At 42.6% G+C, this 20,018-nt stretch overlaps 2 protein-coding genes and 1 pseudogene across 3 annotated transcripts in view; all 3 read left to right on the top strand.

Moving 5' to 3' along the window:
• Positions 1-14,176, top strand: part of orc1 (origin recognition complex, subunit 1) — a 32,284-nt gene extending 18,108 nt beyond the window's left edge. The window contains exons 9-16 of the mRNA XM_078219402.1: positions 205-306; positions 2,268-2,439; positions 5,231-5,338; positions 6,222-6,371; positions 6,629-6,748; positions 7,238-7,407; positions 10,801-10,888; positions 11,949-14,176. Coding sequence (XP_078075528.1) covers positions 205-306; positions 2,268-2,439; positions 5,231-5,338; positions 6,222-6,371; positions 6,629-6,748; positions 7,238-7,407; positions 10,801-10,888; positions 11,949-12,140 — 1,102 coding nt within the window. The 3' untranslated portion in view covers positions 12,141-14,176. The remainder of the gene's footprint in view (positions 1-204; positions 307-2,267; positions 2,440-5,230; positions 5,339-6,221; positions 6,372-6,628; positions 6,749-7,237; positions 7,408-10,800; positions 10,889-11,948) is intronic.
• On the top strand, positions 12,870-13,769 carry LOC144497767 (ras-like protein family member 11A-like pseudogene; annotated as a pseudogene).
• A 2,631-nt stretch (positions 14,177-16,807) lies between the features above and the next one.
• The window catches only part of cc2d1b (coiled-coil and C2 domain containing 1B), a 417,139-nt gene continuing 413,928 nt past the window's right edge, over positions 16,808-20,018 (top strand). The window contains exon 1 of one of the 2 annotated variants that reach the window (XM_078218574.1): positions 16,808-17,123. In XM_078218574.1, the coding sequence (XP_078074700.1) occupies positions 17,061-17,123 (63 nt within the window). In that variant the 5' untranslated portion in view covers positions 16,808-17,060. The remainder of the gene's footprint in view (positions 17,124-20,018) is intronic. The other variant, XM_078218575.1, reaches the window with a different exon arrangement.

Genomic DNA, 20,018 nt, shown 5'->3' with positions numbered 1-20,018 from the left:
TGGCTTTATTATTTTTAGATGGAGGGAAGAATGGTTTGATTAAAACGATCCAAAAATGGGTTGTTCAGTTGGCAAAGGGAAAAAAAATCTAGTCCGTTACCAACCCTTGTGTTCTGCCTGCATTGACTCCTCCTGAACAAATGACAACTGCACCATCTGTGAGACTCTTGAGTTTTTTTGACTTGCTTATTTTATTTCCTTAAGATTACACGTGTCTGCAGTACCAGAGTCTCTACCTTGCAGAGAGCAAGAGTTTCAAGACATCTACAACTACGTGGAAAGTAAAGTGACTGATGGTACTGGAGGGTATGAAACATTTGCTCTTGCTGAAACCATTCGGTATTTTTTTGAATAACTTCTGGTTTTGCTTCACTGTGTTAGTGAATAGGATGCACACCCTGTTAGCAATACATTTTGAAGATTTTGCTAGCTCAGTGATTGATAGAATACAGGATGAAGGCTCTTCTCAGAGGAACATTACATGCTGGGAGAGCAAGTTGAAGGAAAATCTGTGCTCCTGCTACACATCGCCTTGCTATTCATTTTGAAATGGGATTGGTATATGGTTCAGGAGGAACTGTTTTCAATTCTATACATGGAAAAGAAAGACGGCTTAAATTAGAAGACTTCAAAAAGGATAACCCTCAAAAGCTACGAGAATAAAGCAAGGCAATTACTGGTACTGCAAATGGCAGCTACTAATATGAAGTGTTACCTATCTGCCCCAGGCATTATGCACCAGCTTTTCAACAGTTACATTGCAACATATTTACTTGAATTTTACCCTTGTAATGATGGCAGATCTGTCAGTGAATCTATGAAACTGATAGCAACCTCTGGCATCTGCACTGTGTCGTTATACCCAGAAATCCAGAAGCCCTACTGTTTAGAGTCGTACCTGGCACAAAGAAAAATGGTTATGGTGGTTGGATGTCAATTATCTCGGCTCCAGGACATCACTGCAGAAGTTCCTCAGGCTGGTGTTCTAGGCCTAACCATCTTCAGATGCTCCTTCAATGACCTTCCATCATTAGATCAGAAATGAAATGTTCGTGGTTGACTGCGCAGTATCCAGCATCATTTGCAACTCCCCAGATACCAAAACATTCCATGCCTGAATGCAGCAAGATCTGGACAATATACAGGCTTGGGGTGACACTGGCAATTAACATTTGCACCACACAAGTTCTAGGAAATGACCATCTCCAGCAAGAGAGGATCTAATCATTGTCCTTTCACATTTAATGGCATTCCCATCACTGAATCCCCCACTGTCAACATTCTGAGGATTATCACTGATCAGAAGCTGAACTGGACTAGTTGTGTAAATACTGTGGCTACAAGAGCAGGAGAGAGGCAAGGATTGAGTAATTTGCTTCCCGACTCCCCAGACCCTGTCCACCATCTACAAGGCACAAGTCAGGAGTGTGATGGAATACTCTCCAGTCGTCTGGATGAGTGACTCGACACCATCCAGGGCAAAGCAACCCGCTTGATTGATACCCCTTGCACAAACATTCAGTCTCTCCACCACTAGCAAGCAACCATCGACAAGATGCACTACTCACCCAAGGCTCCTTAGCACTTTCCAAACCCATGACTGCTACCATCTAGAAGAACAGGGCAGCAGATAACTGGGAGGACCATCACTTTGGTTTCCCCTCCAAGTCACTCACCACCCTGACTTGGAAATATATTGCTGTTCCTTCACTGTTGCTGGGCCAGAATCCTGGAACTCCCTCCCTAACAGCACGGTGGGTGTATACCTTCCCTCAAAAGCTGCAGTGTTTCAAAAAGGCAGCTCACCACCACCTTCTCAAGGGTAACTAGGGATGGGCAATAAGTGCTGGCCTGGCCAGCGATGCCTACGTCCCATAAATGAATTTTAAAAAGTGTAACTGGTTTTTAATGGCATACCTGTACTAAGTTCATAGTTATCATGGAATAGCCTCCCTTACCTGGAATGACTAATTATTTAATTTGTAACATGTCAAATGTTTTCAAAAACTTATGTTTAATTTTTCAGCTTCTACCTTGATCTTTTATGTATATTCCCATTATTGTTGCTGGAGATTTCCTTGAGTTGAGACAGGAATCAAAGTAATGTTTGGAGTAGAAAAATCCAAGCCACAGGTCACTAGATGTTTGAGGGCAGCTGTATTCGAGGTCAGCAACAAGTGCTGTCAGTTCACCGTTTACCTCAGAATTAGGGTCAGTACCATTGAGTTTTCCATTTCTGCATTAAAATCAAGTTTTGTTTTTCGCAGGTGTATGTATATTTCTGGGGTGCCGGGGACTGGAAAAACTGCAACAGTGCATGAGGTGATGCGGTGTTTACAACATGCAGCGAAACAAGATGATCTTCCCTCCTTCCAATTTGTAGAAATCAATGGAATGAAGCTTACGGACCCTCATCAATGCTATGTACAGATATTGAAGGTACAAATTTAATTTTGGGGCCAAAATGTAATCAGTGCTTTGGCGTTTAATACAAGTACAGTGCGGCCCCGTTATAATGCGATGGTTGTGGTCCATAAAATGTTATCGCGAAAAAAACGGGTCGCGCTAAATCGGGGTTCAAGAAAATCAGCGTTCAAACTTACCCAATGTTGACCTAACATCCTAAAACACCTATTATCGCCCTATTTGACCCGTTTTTTGCACGTTTATCATCTGGCAAGTAAATTACCTTTTAATTAAAGAATTCTGCGAATAAATTGTTGTTGTTACAGTACAAATTAAAACACAAATTAATTTTTAGTAAAGTTTTTTAATAAACAAAACAACAACAGTTTATTTCTTAAAAAAGTAATCGAGTGTTCCTTGCTTGAACGAAGCATTTCGCTGGCTGCGAGCGAAATCTAGAATGCTTCTGAGTTGGAGGATTTTTATGTGGTCCACCTCCTGGGTCTCCAGAACCGGTACACTTGCCTCCACCGGTGCTATAGTTACGTTACGGACGATCTCGGCGTCCGTCAGATGCTCATATGTTGGGCATTCGTCGTCGGCAGAGTGCCACTGGTGTAGCTCTTCTTTGCTGCATTCAGACAGCTTCTCTGCCTCACGCACATCTTCCTCTGTGAAGCCGTACAAATCTGGCTCGTCGTCATCTTCCATGGTGGATTGGCGTGATGAAAAGGCTGGCCCCAGACCCTTATCCCAGCATTTCTCTACACATGACGAGCTGACTGGTGGAAACAGCGGGGCGAGCGAGATTTGCCAATCATGAGCGGGAAAAAAAAGGTCCAATGATTCGTCGCGTTATATCCGAATTCGCGCTAAATCGGGGTGCGTAAAATCGGGGTTCCACTGTATTAAATTTGTTGACTCCTCAAAAAAAAGAATGTGTATTTGTATAGTATGTTTCTTCAGTAGCCTAAACAATACTATTATGATCTCAATTGGTGTTACAACTGGACATAAACGGAGAGGAACATGAGTCACAGTACTGCCAATTCATTTTTAACCAAGAAAGAAACATTATTAAACATGAAAGATTTGATTATAATACAATATTCCTTCACTGCCCCTTACCTTGACAAATTTTGAGGACAACACCCATTCTGAAACTAAGTGGCAGATGCCACTCAATTGATCTTCCATTGATTTCTCCTCAAATTCCTCCCAGATGATTGCCAGATGAGTGTTTCCAAATTTTAAAATCTTCTTTCAACCAATGCTTTCCATCAGCTGCTTTCATCAAGTATCCAACCCCAGATTTTCCAACTCTCTGGATTCCTTTGTTTTGAATGCTTTTGCACAAACTTTGAGCCACCAATTGTTCCACAGTTATTTCACCTATTGCTTCACAGTCTGGTAAGATATCATGAACCTTAGAACCAGTTCAGATATCTTTCTGGCTTCTCACTTGTCAACTCCTTATCAGCTCTGTCTGTGGCTTCAATGAACAGTATCTTATTCTAATTCCACTTTCCTCTGTTCCTTTATCCTGAGACTTTTTGGAAACTTCTCTTAATTTCTCTAGTTTCCTTAACTAAGTTCTTTAGGTTTCTGATACTTGCCTCCTTTGCCCCTTACTCCATCGTATGGCTTTTCTTCTAGCGAAGCTGAGAGAGATGTTCCCTCGCCCTGCAAAGCTCTCTCTACTCTGGCTTCCAATTAAAAACTACACTTTTCCCTAAAATTGGCCCCTGGTTGCTATGTGCCTGAGATCTTGTAATATGAACAGACAGGAATCCATTAACATTTCATCTAAAAGACAGCACCTTTGACACTCTCAATACTGTAGATAAGTTTCAGCTGAAATTATTTGCTTAATTCCTAAATGGGACCCTCTGACTCAGTCAGCTAAGTTATTTTAGTTGCAGTGTGTGGCTTATCATAGAAATCATAGAAACCCTGCAGTACAGAAAGAGGCCATTCGGGCCACCGAGTCTGCACTGACCACAATCTCACCCAGGCCCTACCCCCCATATCCCTACATATTGTACCCTCTAATCTACGCATCCCAGGACACTAAGGGGCAATTTTAGCTTGGCCAATCAACCTAACCTGCACATCTTTGGACTGTGGGAGGAAACCGGAGCACCCGGAGGAAACCCACGCAGACATGAGGAGAATGTGCAAACTCCACACAGACAGTGACCCAAGCCGGGAATCGAACCCAGGTCGCTGGAGCTGTGAAGCAGCAGTGCTAACCACTGTGCTACCGTGCCGCCCCACATGTTATCCACATATTGAGCTGCTTGAGCTTTATGCCTGCGCATACCATTCCTTCCAAATGAGATTTCTATAAGTCATGCCGTTTATAGAGAAATTATGGGTATGCTACTCAATACATAATTTCCTGAAAGGTTTGGTGTCAACTTGGTGCTTTCCACTTGAGTCTGATGGTTAAATGGAGACTACAGCACATATTTGGGGCAGTGTTATGGTGTTGGCATGCCTGGCATCAAATATTAATCCAAAAGCACATTTGCTTGTTAAAAATTCTATGTTACAATGTAAGAGAATAGGAAAGTGTCCTGCTGCCTGGGCCAACATTCTTCCTTCAATCATCATCAACAAACTCGATTAGTACCTAGTCATGTATCATATTGCAGAATCTTCCTGTAATCGGACTGGCAATAATTGCACTTCAAAAATGCAATCAGTTGTAACTGAGCTGCTTTGTTCATTTCAGAAGGATAAAAGAAAAATTGTAAATTAAAGTTATTCTTTCCTTTGTATGCGGACAAATTACAATTTTTTAACCTTCTCGCCTTCCTAGTTATTGACAGGGGAGAGAGCCACTGCAGACCATGCTGCAGCATTGCTTGGGAAGCGGTTTGGTACGCCAGCACCAAGGAGAGAGACCACAGTGCTGTTGGTGGATGAGGTGAGGATGGCGTATATAGTACTAAACCCTTGGACTGAAGCCTTTAATACTAGGTGGAAATGCTGGTGGTAATTGTTATTTGGCAAGTTAATTCCCCCACCCAAATTTCTCTCCCAATGCAATTACACGTTTTTAATGTGTTTTCCTTTGGGTTGACTATCACAACAGTGGATATTGTCTTTTCCCCCTGTTAAGTAAGGCTTGCTTGATTCACAGCAATTTTTACAGCATGGTGATTGATGCTTGCTATCGTCTTTTTTTGCTCCCACTATAAATCATTACTTATTTTTAAAATATGAACACAAGTGTTAGTTATAGTTTGACCTGACTGAGACACTCAGACCACATCATTGTCAGCTGTTCCTCGATTTGAAGATGGCATCTATTCAGGGTTGCAGGTTTCTGTTGACTGAACATGTCAATTCCTGACCCACAGATCTTTAGACACGTGAGGTAGGGCATCCCACAAGGTAGTTAGATTCAGAGTTTAGGATTTACTTCAATTTCCTTCCCGCTGTACTGTTGCTCTGCCTCATCATTAAGGCGTTTGGAATCGAAGCACAGTGCAACTTGATGGACAATTTGTCACCACTTTGAACAATTGGTAGCAAGCTCATCCCAGTCATTCATGTCAATGCTACTGTGAGCGTCAGAGTATCTTTGAAGCACTTCCTTTGTCCCCTCCTGGAACACTGGCCATTTGTGAATTGAGAAAAGACCTGGCAGACGCGAGGTTTTCAACCATACAGACACTGCCCGGTCCATCATCCGTGATTCAACCATCTTGTGAAGAAACAATTAAAAGCAAACTCAGCAAGCCCTTTCGAGGTCACTTGCAGCTAATGGCATGAGCTAACTTCAGTGTTCAATGTGTTCCTCTTAGCTTGATCTTTTGTGGACCCGGAAACAGGACGTTATGTATAACCTGTTTGATTGGCCCACGCGAAAGCAGGCAAAATTGGTGGTTCTGGCAGTAGCCAACACGATGGATCTACCAGAGAGGATCATGATGAACCGGGTGGCAAGCAGGCTGGTGAGTGAAACATATTGTACAAACAATTGACAATTTTTTTTCTAACAAGTCATTGCAAACGTTAAGACATTCAGTGTGAAGTTTCACTGAGAAATTCAGTTGAAAATTATGTACAGATTGTTTTTTGAAATACAAATGAAGCTCCAGTTACTCGTTTTGCTTAATTGTTGGCATTGTACAATTTTATTATATAATTTAGTTGTAAAAGTCAGCAGATTAGTAGCTATAATAGAACATATTGACTTATTTCTTATTAGGGGTTGACCAGAATGTCCTTCCAACCCTATACCTACAAACAGTTGCAGAGAATCATTTCCTCCAGGCTCAACCGATTAAAGGCTTTTGAGGATGATGCCATTCAGCTAGTGGGTAGAAAGGTGAGTGATGTCTAGTTGAATAAAGCCGAAAGCTGATGAATTGAGACAAACAATGAGTTATTTTAAAAAGAAACCTTGATCAGGAGGAACAGTAAGAGACCGGCAGAGTTTTTAGTTTAGTTTAGTTTGTTTCTTAGTGTCACAAGTAGACTTAGACTGCAATGAAGTTACTGTGAAAACCCTCTAGTCACCACACTCCGGAGTCTATTCAGGTACACTGAGCGAGAATTTAGCATGGCCAATGCACCTAACCAGCATGTCTTTCGGACTGTGGGAGGAAACCGGAGCACTGGGAGAACGTGCAGACTCCACACAGACAGTGACCCAAGCCAGGAATCAAACTGGGATCCCTGGCACCGTGAGGCAGCAGTGCTAACCACTGTGTCACCATGCCACTGAGAAAAGGGCACTTTTTTCAACTGAGTAATGCAAGGGGTTATTAACCACTTGTGTATATAAATACCAGACTACTGTTTTGTACCCATGCAGGTGGCAGCTCTATCTGGTGATGCAAGGCGTGCTCTCGACATTTGCAGGAGAGCTGCTGAAATATGTGAATATTCAGCAACTCAGCAAGCCGCATCCAACCTTGTAGGAATGCCTCATGTGGTACAGGCTCTTGATGAAATGTTTTCCTCGCCATACATTACTGCTATAAGGTAAATGATTAAATGCTGTGTTGACTTTATTTGCTTATCAGACGGTCCACTGTTAATAATTACAAGTTCTATATACTTGATTATGCAGTGTTCCTTTGGTGCTTCCCCTGTTGAGTCCAGTGGAAAATAGTCTCAGTAAAGGTAATCATGAAATTACTGGATGGTTGGAAAAAACAATGTGATTCACTCTCTCTTTAAAGAAGGAAATCCGCCATCCTTACTCAGTCTGGCTTATATGTGACTCCAGACCCAGAGCAATGTGGCTGATTCTCAACTGCCCTCTACAATTCCTTAACAAGCCTCACCGTTGTATCAAACTGTTACGGAAAGGTTTAATGAGAGTAAAAGAGAATGGACTGCCCAACATCAACCTAGGTACCAGATAGTTCAAAGGAACTCGCAGGCCTGTTAGCCCTGCCAAGTCACCCTTGCTAACATCTGGGGACTTGGGCCAAAATTTTGAGAGCTGTCCCAAAGATAAGTGAAGCAACCACCTGACCAAATCGGACACCAAATTATATCTTCTATCCAATGTTTCAGACTCCTCCATCACCATCCCTGTGTCTGTCTGTCCCACATACAAATTAGGAACAGAAGTAGGCCATTCAGCCACTTGAGCATGCTCTGCCATTTGATGAGATCATGGCTGTTATGAATGTGGCCTCAACTCTACTTTTCCTGTCTACCCTCTATAGCTCTTGACACCCCAGGGAGTCTAGCTTTGGCTGTCCCACCCTTTTTTATGGGAACATGTTTACTCTGGACTCCTTCAATCTCCCCTTTGCCTCCCACTGCTCTAACACTGATTTACCTTCAGATAGCTGCTTTCAGTCCACTTTTGCTGAGTCACTCCTCAGCTGGGTAAAATTGAGGCTGCCTCAATTTATAACTTTAACTCCTGTTGTATTTTGTTCTTTTCCATCATTATGTTAAAACTAACTGAATTATGATCATTACCACCAACATGTTTTCCCACTACTACTCCCTCCACCTGCCTAGCTTCAGTTTCTAAAACTAAGTCCAGAACTGTACCCTGTCTTGTTGGACTTGCTACACATTGGCCAAAAATGTTCCTCTGCGTGTACCTTAAGAATTCTGCTCCAGCTATTTTTTTCACACTAAAGCTATCCCCATTAATATTGGAGTAGTTAAAATTCCCTACGATAACAGCTGTACTGTTTGCACTACTTTGAGATTTACCTACATATTTGCTCTTCTATCTCTCTCTAACTGTTTGGGGGTGTATTGTACATCTCAGCAGTGTGACAGCCCTCTTTTTGTTCCGAAGCTCAACTCAATTGATGATTTTTCTAACATATCATCCTTCCCCACAAGTTTAATTACTTCTCTGACCAGAATGCCATACCCACTCCTTTTTTTAAATCCCCCTCTCTATCTTGTCTGAAAACCCTGTAACCAGGAATGTTGAGCTGCATTTCTGTCCCTATTTAAACCATGCTTTTGTAATAGCTATGATATACTGCCATGTTTTTACCTGAGCCCTGAGCTTGTCTGCTTTATCTGCTATTCTCCATGCACTGAAGAATATATCCTTGACCACTGCCAAACTCTTTAATTTTCTATTTTGTTTCCTCTGTCTTCCAGTCTTGCGTATGGATTTTCTGTCTTCCATTACCATTTCTGATTTTGAGTCTACCCTTTGGACCCCACCCCCTGCCAAACCAGTTTAGTTTAAACCCTCCTCAACAACACTGGAAAATCTCATGGCAAGGATCCCAGCCCCATCGAGGGTGCAAAATACCCGGCTTGTACAGGGCCCATCTCCCCCAGGAAAGGCCCCAATGCCCCATGAATTTGAATGTCTCCCTCCTATATCATCTCTCCAGCCACGAATACATCAGCTCTGGTTTCTCTGCACACCAGCTTGTGGCACTGATGTTAATCCAGAGGTTACTACCTCCTGAGGTCCTGCTTGTCTGTCTTGGGACCTCATCTCTCTGTCATTTGTACTAATGTGAACCACAGTCTCTGACTGTTTCACCCCGCCCACAAAGAAGGTCCTGCAAGTGCTTTATGATATCCTGGCACAGGGAAACAGCATACCATCCTGGAGTCATGTCTATAGCTGCAGAAAGGCCTATCTGTTCCCCTAACTATTGGGTCCCCGACCACTATTCCTCTTTCACTCTTACTTCCCATCTCTGTAGCTGAGCCACCCTTGGGGCCCCGAACTTGACACTTACTGTGCTTCCCTGAGGAACCATTGGTCTTGCTGGCCTCCAAAATGAAAATCCAGTTCGTGAGTGAGATAAACTCGGAGGGCCACTGCACTATCTGCCTAGTGGTCACTCACTTTCTGGTGGTCTCTCATTCCCTCTCTGCCTACAGGCTCCTAACCTGTGGTGTGACCACTTCCTTAAAGATGCTACCCACATATTCCTCAGCATTGCGGTTGCACCACAGTGACTCCAGCCACTCCTCAAGCTCACATTTCTGCAGCTGGTGATGACACCTGCACATGTGCTTGTTTAAGCTACGTGAAGTGTTCACGACTCCCCACATGCCACAGATAGACATTCCATGCAGCTAAACTGCCCTGCCATACCTTAAGCTATCTTTTTGACTATTTACTATATTTGAAGACTAGAAAGTAAAGTAGACTTAGTGATTAGTTCCTCTTGTTCCTCTAATTTAGATACTTAAGGATTATGTAAAACTTATACATTTTTATATTTTTCTAAAATCATAGAACCTTACATTTCCCTAGCTTAGAGACCAGGAAAGAAAATCTCAGCCCTTTTCATCAGTCTCCAGGAGTTGGTATATGATGGAGCACCTCTTTCGCCCTGTACACCAAATTCCCAACTTCACACTCTATCTCTCACTCGGGCATAGTCTCATGTCTCCTCATGCACCCTTACTGTTCCCTTGAGCTGATATATAGCCTCGGTCTAAACATGGGGATAAGAACTGTGTTGCAGAAGTGAGATGCGAGTGGCTGCCCTTGATCTTAAGCGGAAGCAGGTGAGCTAGTTTACAGAATTGAGCAGAATAGATTTGTATATTGGTTCTGTATTTGTGCACCTATAATATAATTTTCTGATCTCCCCCACCTGCTCCAACTTGGCAGAGCAATATTAGAACATAGAACAGTACAGCACAGAACAGGCCCTTCGGCCCACAATGTTGTGCCGAGCTTTATCTGAAACCAAGATCAAGCTATCCCACTCCCTATCATCCTGGTGTGCTCCATGTGTCTATCCAATAACCGCTTATATGTTCCTAAATTCTGTGACTTGCTATCCATATTCTATGACTTGCTCTTTGACATTCTTATCCAAATAACAATCTGTTCTCATGTGAATATTTTAAATCAGGAGAATGAGATTGCAATTTCTGTTACTAAATATTGTTCTTCTGTCTGTGCCACAGGAATGCATCTGCTCAGGAACAGATTTTTATGAGAGCAGTGCTTGCTGAATTCCAAAGACTTGGTCTAGAAGAAGCAACGTTTCAGCAGGTAGATACTAGCACTTTCTGTAAAATGGTCCCCAGTACTTATCCAGCACATCTTTACGCCCATGTACAGAAACCTATTAACAGGCATTGTATTTGTAGACCACTTTAATCAATAACTATCATGAGAAGACATTTGTCTTTTTTTAAACTGGAAAGCTTTTTTATTAACACAATTGAGTGAACAACAGAATATATGGTGTGTATAATTTACCAATAATAACAAATTAGTTCCCAACCTTGCAGCGATGACATTTCATCTGTTTGTCCAGTGTGTGTAATATGGAATGCACACACACAAAAGTGACATTGTAGGAAATATAATGAGATGTTGTAATCATCCTGTACAACATTAATATTGGAACAAAATACTTTAAATTACTTTTTTTGGAATTGTTCTTAATTTTAGTGCAGAATGTTATTTTAAGCATTTGTTTAACAATTCTGTAAACAGAATGGGTGAAAATGTTCCATTGAAATATAATCTGGTAATTTATACAGGGATAAAATCAGAAAATGCTGAATAAAGTCAACAGGCATGGCAGCATTTGTGAACAAGTCATATGAACTTGAAATGTTAACCCTGTTTCTCTTTCTACAGATGCTGCCAGACCTGTTGAGTTTATCCAGCAATTTATGTTAATTTAGATTTCCAGTATCTGCAGTTTTTTGCTTTAATTAGTACAGGGAAGTTTGCTGGCCCTTCTTGTGACTTTAGGAAGAAATTGGTGGCAAGGGAAAATATGACCAATGACTGTCAACAAATGCCACACAGGTGGGAATGCCAAAACAATATGTTTTATGCTATAAGATGCAAGCAAAAAGTAACAAACTGCTTCCCATGTTCTGTATAAAATCAAAAATAGAAAGCATGTCTGCAGTCAAACATTTTAATGTGTGTATAATTCTTCATTCAAACCTCATAATTATGTTTCCCACCAAAATGTGCTACATTGCAAAATCTCAAATTGGTATATTGTTTTTCATATAGCAGCATTTTAACGCGCACTTTTGTTTAAAGTTTTGGATTCCAAATTATTATTCTACCTATGCCACTTTTGCAGATCTATCACCAGCATATGGGACTATGCAGAATAGAAGATCTTCAGCCTCCAACGATGTCCCAGACTATGTTAGTTTGTGCAAGACTTGGGGCTTGTCGTCTACTACTTGTTGAATCCAGTAAAAATGATCTGCACATGCGTGTAAGACTGAATGTTAGCCAAGATGATGTCATGTATGCCTTAAAAGAGTGATCGGTTAGATATTTGTAATGCAATATGTAATGTACAGAAGTGTATGTTGCTGTTTTAGTCCTTTAATTCTTATGCAATGTTAATGTTTTAACAATTTTACATTTTCTACAAAATCTTCTTGGGACAAGGTTATTTTAAGTACTTTGTATAATAAAGAATTCTTAAATCGGCATTACATAGTTTGACATCTTGAATGGAGCATGAGTTCTACAATTGCATTTTTGTCTGTATACTACATTTTCTTCATTCCATGTATTTTATAAAGATTCCCCATATTACATGTTGCTCCTTAACTAAGCAGGCACTTAACCCATCCCTGAGTGAACTGCTGTCTGCTGCAAGAAACCTGATTGGGGTGATTTGATCTTCCTTCTTCTGAAACACTCCATGTGGCCTCTTCTTTTCCCCTTGGTTATACCAAGATTGAAGAATTAAATGCAAACTTTCTTTCAACTACGCTGATATGACGTTAAAATACAGTTATTTAATTTTACCTGTTTAGTGAAACAGGAGGGAAAGCTTGATTGAACTTAAGTACTGGACCACTTTGGCGATAGCGCAGAGCTCCTTGGGATAAGCAGCAACAATTGAGTCCACATACAATCAGAAGGGGATCAAAACTACACTAGGTGTAAGGCAGGATTGGGGGGTGGAGAGTTCAGGACAGTTCATAAAAGTTTCTGTTTTGCCATTTGTTTGTTTCACTTGTCTGAATGTGCTGTTTTCTAAATGCGTCTCCTCCAGAACACCATGTCAAACAATTCGAGTAAATTCCTACTGCTTCTCTTACCAGAGGTAACTGCATAACAGAAATGTGAAGATCATAGTGCTGGGAGCAAGGAGGGTTGGAAAGACTGCTTAGATAGTACAGTTTCTTACAAAATGATTCATTGGAGATTATGAACTAAACACAAGAGCTCTATACTTGAGACAGATTAGTAACAGTGGTGATCAAATTCATTGAGTGCAAGACAGTCCCTATGCTAATCAGGCAAATGGTGATGATTCTTGCAGTCCAGATATAACCTGCTCAATTCACTGGGCAGATGGTTTTGTTTTCATCTTTTCACTTAAGGACCTGAAGGCTCCATTCATTCCTTCAGCAGAATCAGGAAGATCAATCCCAAAGCTAGACTTCCATTTGTGCTGATAGGAAACTAGGCTGATTTACCACATACGCAGAAAAAACTAGTGGAAATCAATGAAGGCAATGGGTTGGGGAGTGGGGGAAAGACTGCTTTTTGGATCAATTTCTGCCAGAGGAAATTGAGGTTCGTGCTGCCTTCCACCCAGTCTGCCATGAGGCCAGTAAAGTGATCGGAAGCAATGATGGGGACAAGGGGTCTGCTTTTAGCCAGGTCCAAATGGCCAAATATGCAAGACCTTGGAAGACAATTAAAACAGGCTCTTTCGTCTAAAGTGAAATCCACTATATCTGTTTAAGACTTTTTTTGTGGAGGTTTCAAGCTCCAAGATGTTTTTGTTTACCTTGAGGCTGACTAGGAATTGAGTTCAGAAGACCCCAATGAGGTGAATCTTCGGACTATCTCACAGTCATGTTGCATCTTTCAAATATTATTTTACATAATTTAATTGCAGTGAGTACTTTGTGCCCTAGAATATGGATAATTGTTCTGATGTTTGATGCAATCTGTACACAGTCACCTGCAGCATGAGCTTTGTTTCTCACTATTGCACTCGTTTGCATTAAGTTGAAAATTATTCACAACATAAAACAATTTAAAATTGTGGAAAATATTATTAAAAAATGGGTTTGGCTGAGTGCTTAGATGATAAATATGCTGCAAAGTGTAAACTAAGCCATAGAGACCAGAAAGGTTTTAGCTCTATTGCTCTTTCAAAGAGCCAGCACAGGCACAACAGATCTAGTGGCCTTTTTCTGTGCTATTGAGTTTCTATGATTCCTAAGCCCAAGTACCTTCTGGTTGGGAAACAGTGAGGTTTAATCAAATGCATAGTTGAAATGCAACACGTGTGAAATTGAAAGCTAGGATAATAAAGTACCATTTTATCCCATCTCAATTTTCACCCAAGTGTAGGTACTGTTCATCAGTTGTATCTATTGAAACAAGATCATCTATGTACAAAACACTCCTCTATATTACAGTTAACAAATTAACATGCTTTTAATCCACTTCCTTGGCCAACACAATATCCTAATCAGTAGAAAATTTGACTTGACCATGCAGTGGCAAAATACAGACAAATGGGAAATAGAACACCAGCAACATTGAACAGGCAGGACAATGCTAACAAGTGAGTTGAGTTCCAGTACTGTCCAACACAACTTATGTACAGATATCTGCTCCCCTTTAAACTTATACATGGCGATTTTCCTGATCTTGCATGGGAATTGCTAGATAAAAAGAAAGCAAGGTTAATCTGGTTGGCCTTGTAATTATATGGTATAATAATAATTGAATCACTGCTCTAATTATTCAATCTATCACTTTAACAAGTCCAGACATGAGATAAGAAAAAGTCTAGTGGTGGATAGCTTTGGGAACCTTGGGCCCAATTTAATTTGTTCTAAGTTTAAGTTAATTTACTAATGTCAAAAGTCATCTTACATTAACACTACAATGAAATTACTGTGAAAATCCATGTATGCATGTGCCAGTTGTATGTACATAGCATTTTTGGTAACTCGACTTCTGAATGTTGATCCAAATTACTTGCATAAATTTAACATGATCAACATGAAGACTGGACTAATCAAGTATTTAATGTTATATCTGATTGGCTTGTTTATCCAGAGAGGTGGGTCCCAGGTTTTAAATGGAAACATCCTAGGAGAAAATGTCTAGAATAGACCTATGGCTCTCGATATAACTACACTATGTTGGTGGCAAATGGTTAGCACTGCTGCTTCACAGTGCCAGAGACCCAGGTTTAGTTCCATCTTGGGTCACTATTTACGTGGAATTTGCACATTCTCCCTGTGTCTGCATGCGTTTCCGCCGGGTGCTCTGGTTTCCTCCCACAGTCCAAAGATGTGCAGGTTAGGTTGATTGGCCATGCTAAATTGATCCTTAGTATCAGGGGGACTAGCAGGGTAAATAAGTGGGGTTATGGGGATAGGGCCTGGGTGCGATTGTGGTCGGTGCAGGCTCGATGGGCCAAATGTAGGGATTCTATGATTCTATTTGAGCTGTAAATGGTGCAATTTGAAAAGTGTAAATGAGCAGAGGAACCTTGATGTCCATATGCAGAAATCCTTAAAGGTGGCAGGGCAAGTTGATAAGGTGGTTAAAAACGCATACGATTCTTTGACACAAAAACAGAAAATGCTGGAGAAACTCGGGGTCTGACATCATCTGTGGAGAGAGAATAGAGCCAATGTTTCAAGTCGGGATGACCCTTCATAAGAACTGAAGGCAAAGAAAATCAGACAAGATTCTTTGGTTTGCAAAGAGAGGCATAGAATAAATAGCAACGGTGATGCTCTAATTCTATAGCAGGGCGACATAGCAGTGTTAACTTTCAAATGGAATGTTAAACCGAGGCCTGTATACCTTCTTGAGTGGATGGAAAATATCTCATGGCACTATTCAGCACTGAAACATATGTGCATAGGATACACCCCATAAAAACAGACCGTTCGGCAAAACAGTCCATATCAGTGTTTATAATTCACGGAAGCTTCCTCCCATCTAAATCTATTTCCTTATCCCTCATATACTTACTTGCCTAGCTTTTCCTTAAAAGATTTATTTATTTCTCTCTTGCTGCTGCGGGAGCATTAGTGAATACACATTGGCTGCGGCACATGTTTACAAGTAAATTGTGGCCATCAGAAGTAATTAATTGGTTGTGAAAGTGCTTTGATACATCGAAATATAACTTTTTTGTATTAATTCACGGGATGGGAGGCATCGCTGTTTGGGTCAGCATTTATTGTTCCTCCATTCCAGAGCATTTGAGAGTCACACATTGCAGTGGCTCTGGAGTCACATGTAGGCCAGACCAGGTAAGGACTGCGGATTTCCTTCCCTAAATAACATTAGGGAACCAGATGGGGTTTTATGACAGTCGACAATGGTTTCATGGTCATCAGTAGACTTTTAATTCCCGATTTTGAATTCAAATTTCACCATCTGCCATGGTGGGATTCAAACTGTGATCCCAAATAGCGGGCGGCATGGCGGCACAGTTGTTAGCACTGCTGCCTTCTCAGCGCCAGGGACCTGGGTTCGATTCCCGGCTTGGGTCACTGTCTGTGTGGCGTTTGCACATTCTCCCTGTGTCTGCGTGGATTTCCCCTCACACTCCAAAGATGTGTGGGTTAGAGCGATTGGCCATGCTAAATTGCCCCTTAGTGCCAGGGGGACTAGCTAGGGTAAATGCATGGGGGGGTTGGGCCTATGTGAGATTGTGGTGGGTGCACACTCGATGGGGGCTGAATGGCCTCCATCTGCACTGTAGGATTCTATGAAATCTTGCCCTGGGTCTCTAGATTACTGATCTAGTGACAACACCACTGTGCCACCACCTCCCCAGGTTATATATACGACGCGCGGAGGGGGCAAAAGCGTTTTTTTAAAAAAAAAGTTTGCTTTTCTGTTTGCTGGAAAGCTAAACTTTCCAGAGAATTCTGACAACCTGGGGGTGAGTGGTGAAGCGGACCGGAAAGGAGCAGCGGGGGTGTGTACTGAGTTTGCGCAGAAGCAGCAGCTGGAGGCAGGGAGATGGGCTGAGTGTCGGCAGAAGGCGGGGGCTGTTTGTTATTCCTTCCGCTGAAGAAACAGGTCCTCCAGTCAGTCAGCCTAAACTGCTTCCTGGTAACAACCGTCAGCTGTGGGGAGAAGTTTAAAAAAAAAACCGACCGTCCCGTGTCCGTTTATTAAGTTTCTGGGGCCTGGGGGCGAAGAGTCAAACTTAGCGCCTGTTGGGTGCACCATGTTCGCTGCGAGGAAAAAGAAGCCGCCGAGCAAAGGCCAGGGCGCAGCGACAGCTAAACAGGTGAGCCCATTGGGCTGGGAGATGCTAAACAACTCGGGATTTATTTCTCAGAGGTCGGTCTGGTTAGAGACCAGGAGGGGGACAGTGTGTGGTGGAATGAGTTTCACTCTTGTTACTGGCTTTGCTGCAGTTTGTTCATCAAATTCACGCAGTTACAGATTGTATGACACGAATCCCTCACCCAGGCAAGTTATATAATTGCACACACACACACCATTGATTTTAGTTAGAAGTCTCACAACGCCAGGTTAAAGTGTGAGACTTCTAACTGTGCCCACCCCAACGTTGGCATCTCCACATCATTGATTGTAGAGTGTGTTTTGAGTTCTTTTGGTATGCTTGCACCTTCCTGGTATTTTAAAAAGGAATGAAGTGGGTGACATGTTAGCACTGCTGACTCACGGCGCCAGGGACCCAGGTGACTTCTTCTCGTGTGTGTGTGGGTTTCTCGTGTCTGCGTGGGTTTCCTCCCGGTGCTCCAGTTTCCTCCCACTGTCCAAAGATGTGCAGGGTAGGTGGAGTGGCATTGATATGTTGTCCCCTTAGTGTCCCAACGTTAGGTTATCTGAGTTATTCATGGTAAATGTGTGGGGTTATGGGACTAGATGTGGAGATGCCGGCGTTGGACTGGGGTAAACATAGTAAGAAGTCTCACAACACCAGGTTAAAGTCCAGCAGGTTTATTTGGTAGCAAAATGGATTTTCCTACCAAATAAACCTGTTGGACTTTAACCTGGTGTTGTGAGACTTCTTACTGTGTTATGGGACTAGATGTGGAGATGCCAGCGTTGGACTGGGGTAAACACAGTGAGACTTCTTACTGTGTTATAGGACTAGATGTGGAGATGCCAGCGTTGGACTGGGGTAAACACAGTAAGAGTTTTAACAACACCAGGTTAAAGTCCAACAGGTTTATTTGGTAGCAAATACCATTAGCTTTCGGAGCGCTGCTCCTTCATCAGATGGAGTGGAAATCTGCTCTCAAACAGGGCACAGAGACACAAAATCAAGTTACAGAATACTGATTAGAATGCAAATCTCTACAGCCAACCAGGTCTTAAAGATACAGACAATGTGAGTGGAGGGAGCATTAAACACAGGCTAAAGAGATGTGTATTGTCTCCAGATAGGACAGCCAGTGAGATTCTGCAAGTCCAGGAGGCAAGCTGTGGGGGTTACTGACATAAACCCAACATCCCAGTTTAGACCATCCTCATGTGTGCGGAACTTGGCTATCATTTTCTGCTCAGCGACTCTGTGCTGTCGTGTGTCATGAAGGCCGCCTTGGAGAACGCTTACCCGAGGATCAGAGGCTGAATGCCCGTGACCGCTGAAGTGCTCTCCCACAGGAAGAGAATAGTTTTGCCTGGTGATTTTCGAGCGGTCACGACAGCACGGAGTCGCTGAGCAGAACCTGATGGCCAAGTTCCGCACACATGAGGACGGCCTAAACCGGGATGTTGGGTTTATGTCACACTATCAGTAACCCCCACAGCTTGCCTCCTGGACTTGCTGGCTGTCCTGTCTGGAGACAATACACATCTCTTTAACCTGTGCTTAATGCTCCCTCCACTCACATTGTCTGTATCTTTAAGACCTGGTTGGCTGTAGAGATTTGCATTCTAATCAGTATTCTGTAACTTGATTTTGTGTCTCTGTGCCCTGTTTGAGAGCAGATTTCCACTCCATCTGACGAAGGAGCAGCGCTCCGAAAGCTAATGGTATTTGCTACCAAATGAACCTGTTGGAGATTAACCTGGTGTTGTTAAAACTCTTTATGGGACTAGGACAGGGAGAGGGCCAAGGTAAGATACTCTGTCAATATATCAGCCAGAGTCGATGCAGGCTCGATGGGCTGAATGGCCTCCTCCTGCACTGTCGGGATTCTGTGATGTCTGTACAAATCAGTGTTGCTAGGAGATATATTGTGTGTGCTGTGTGGTATGACTGCTTGAGTGCTGCTGCTTCACAGCGCCAGGACCTGGGTTCAATTCCGGCCTCAGGTCACTGTCTGTGTGGAGTTCGCATGTTCTCCCCGTGTCTGCATGGGTTACCTCCGGGTGCTCTGGTTTCTTCCCACAGTCCAAAGATGTGCAGGTAAGGTGGATTGGCCATGCTAAATTGTCCCTTAGTGTCACAGGGATTAGCAAGGGTAAATATCTGGGATTATGAGGGTAGGGCCTTGGTGGGATTGTGGTCAGTGCAGACTCGATGGGCCAAATGCCCTCCTTCTACACTGAGAGATTCTAATAGTGGGATGGTATTAAACTCAGCAATGTAAAGAGCTTTGTGTTATTTACTTTTGTTTGAAGGTTTGATTGACCCTGGCAAAGCTGCATTTATTGGCCATCCCCACTCGCCCTGGAAAGATTGTTCTGGGCCTTGATTTCCTGCAGTCCTTGTGTTGATGGTGCTGGCACAACTAGGGAAGTCAAAGATTTTGAGCTGGTTACAATGAAGGAATGGTGGCACGTATCAAGTGAATCATAGAAAATCATAGAAATCATAGAAACCCTGCAGTACAGAAAGAGGCCATTCGGCCCATCGAGTCTGCACCGACCACAATCCCACCCAGACCCTACCCCCATATCCCTACATATTTTACCCACTAATCTACACATCCCAGGACACTAAGGGCAATTTTAGCATGGCCAATCAACCTAACCCGCACATCTTTGGACTGTGGGAGGAAACCGGAGCACCCGGAGGAAACCCACGCAGACATGAGGAGAATGTGCAAACTCCACACAGACAGTGACCCAAGCCGGGAATCGAACCCAGGTCCCTGGAGCTGTGAAGCAGCAGTGCTAACCACTGTGCTACCGTGCCGCCCCTGAATGATTGTATGTGACTTGTATTCATCGATTTGAGGGATGTCAGTGCTGGGGAATAAAG

Source organism: Mustelus asterias, chromosome 8 (assembly GCF_964213995.1).
Source record: "Mustelus asterias chromosome 8, sMusAst1.hap1.1, whole genome shotgun sequence".
In the NCBI taxonomy this organism is placed as follows: Eukaryota; Metazoa; Chordata; class Chondrichthyes; order Carcharhiniformes; family Triakidae; genus Mustelus; species Mustelus asterias.
The sequence above is the reverse complement of the archived record's forward strand: the minus strand, read 5'-3'. Positions and strand labels throughout refer to the sequence as shown.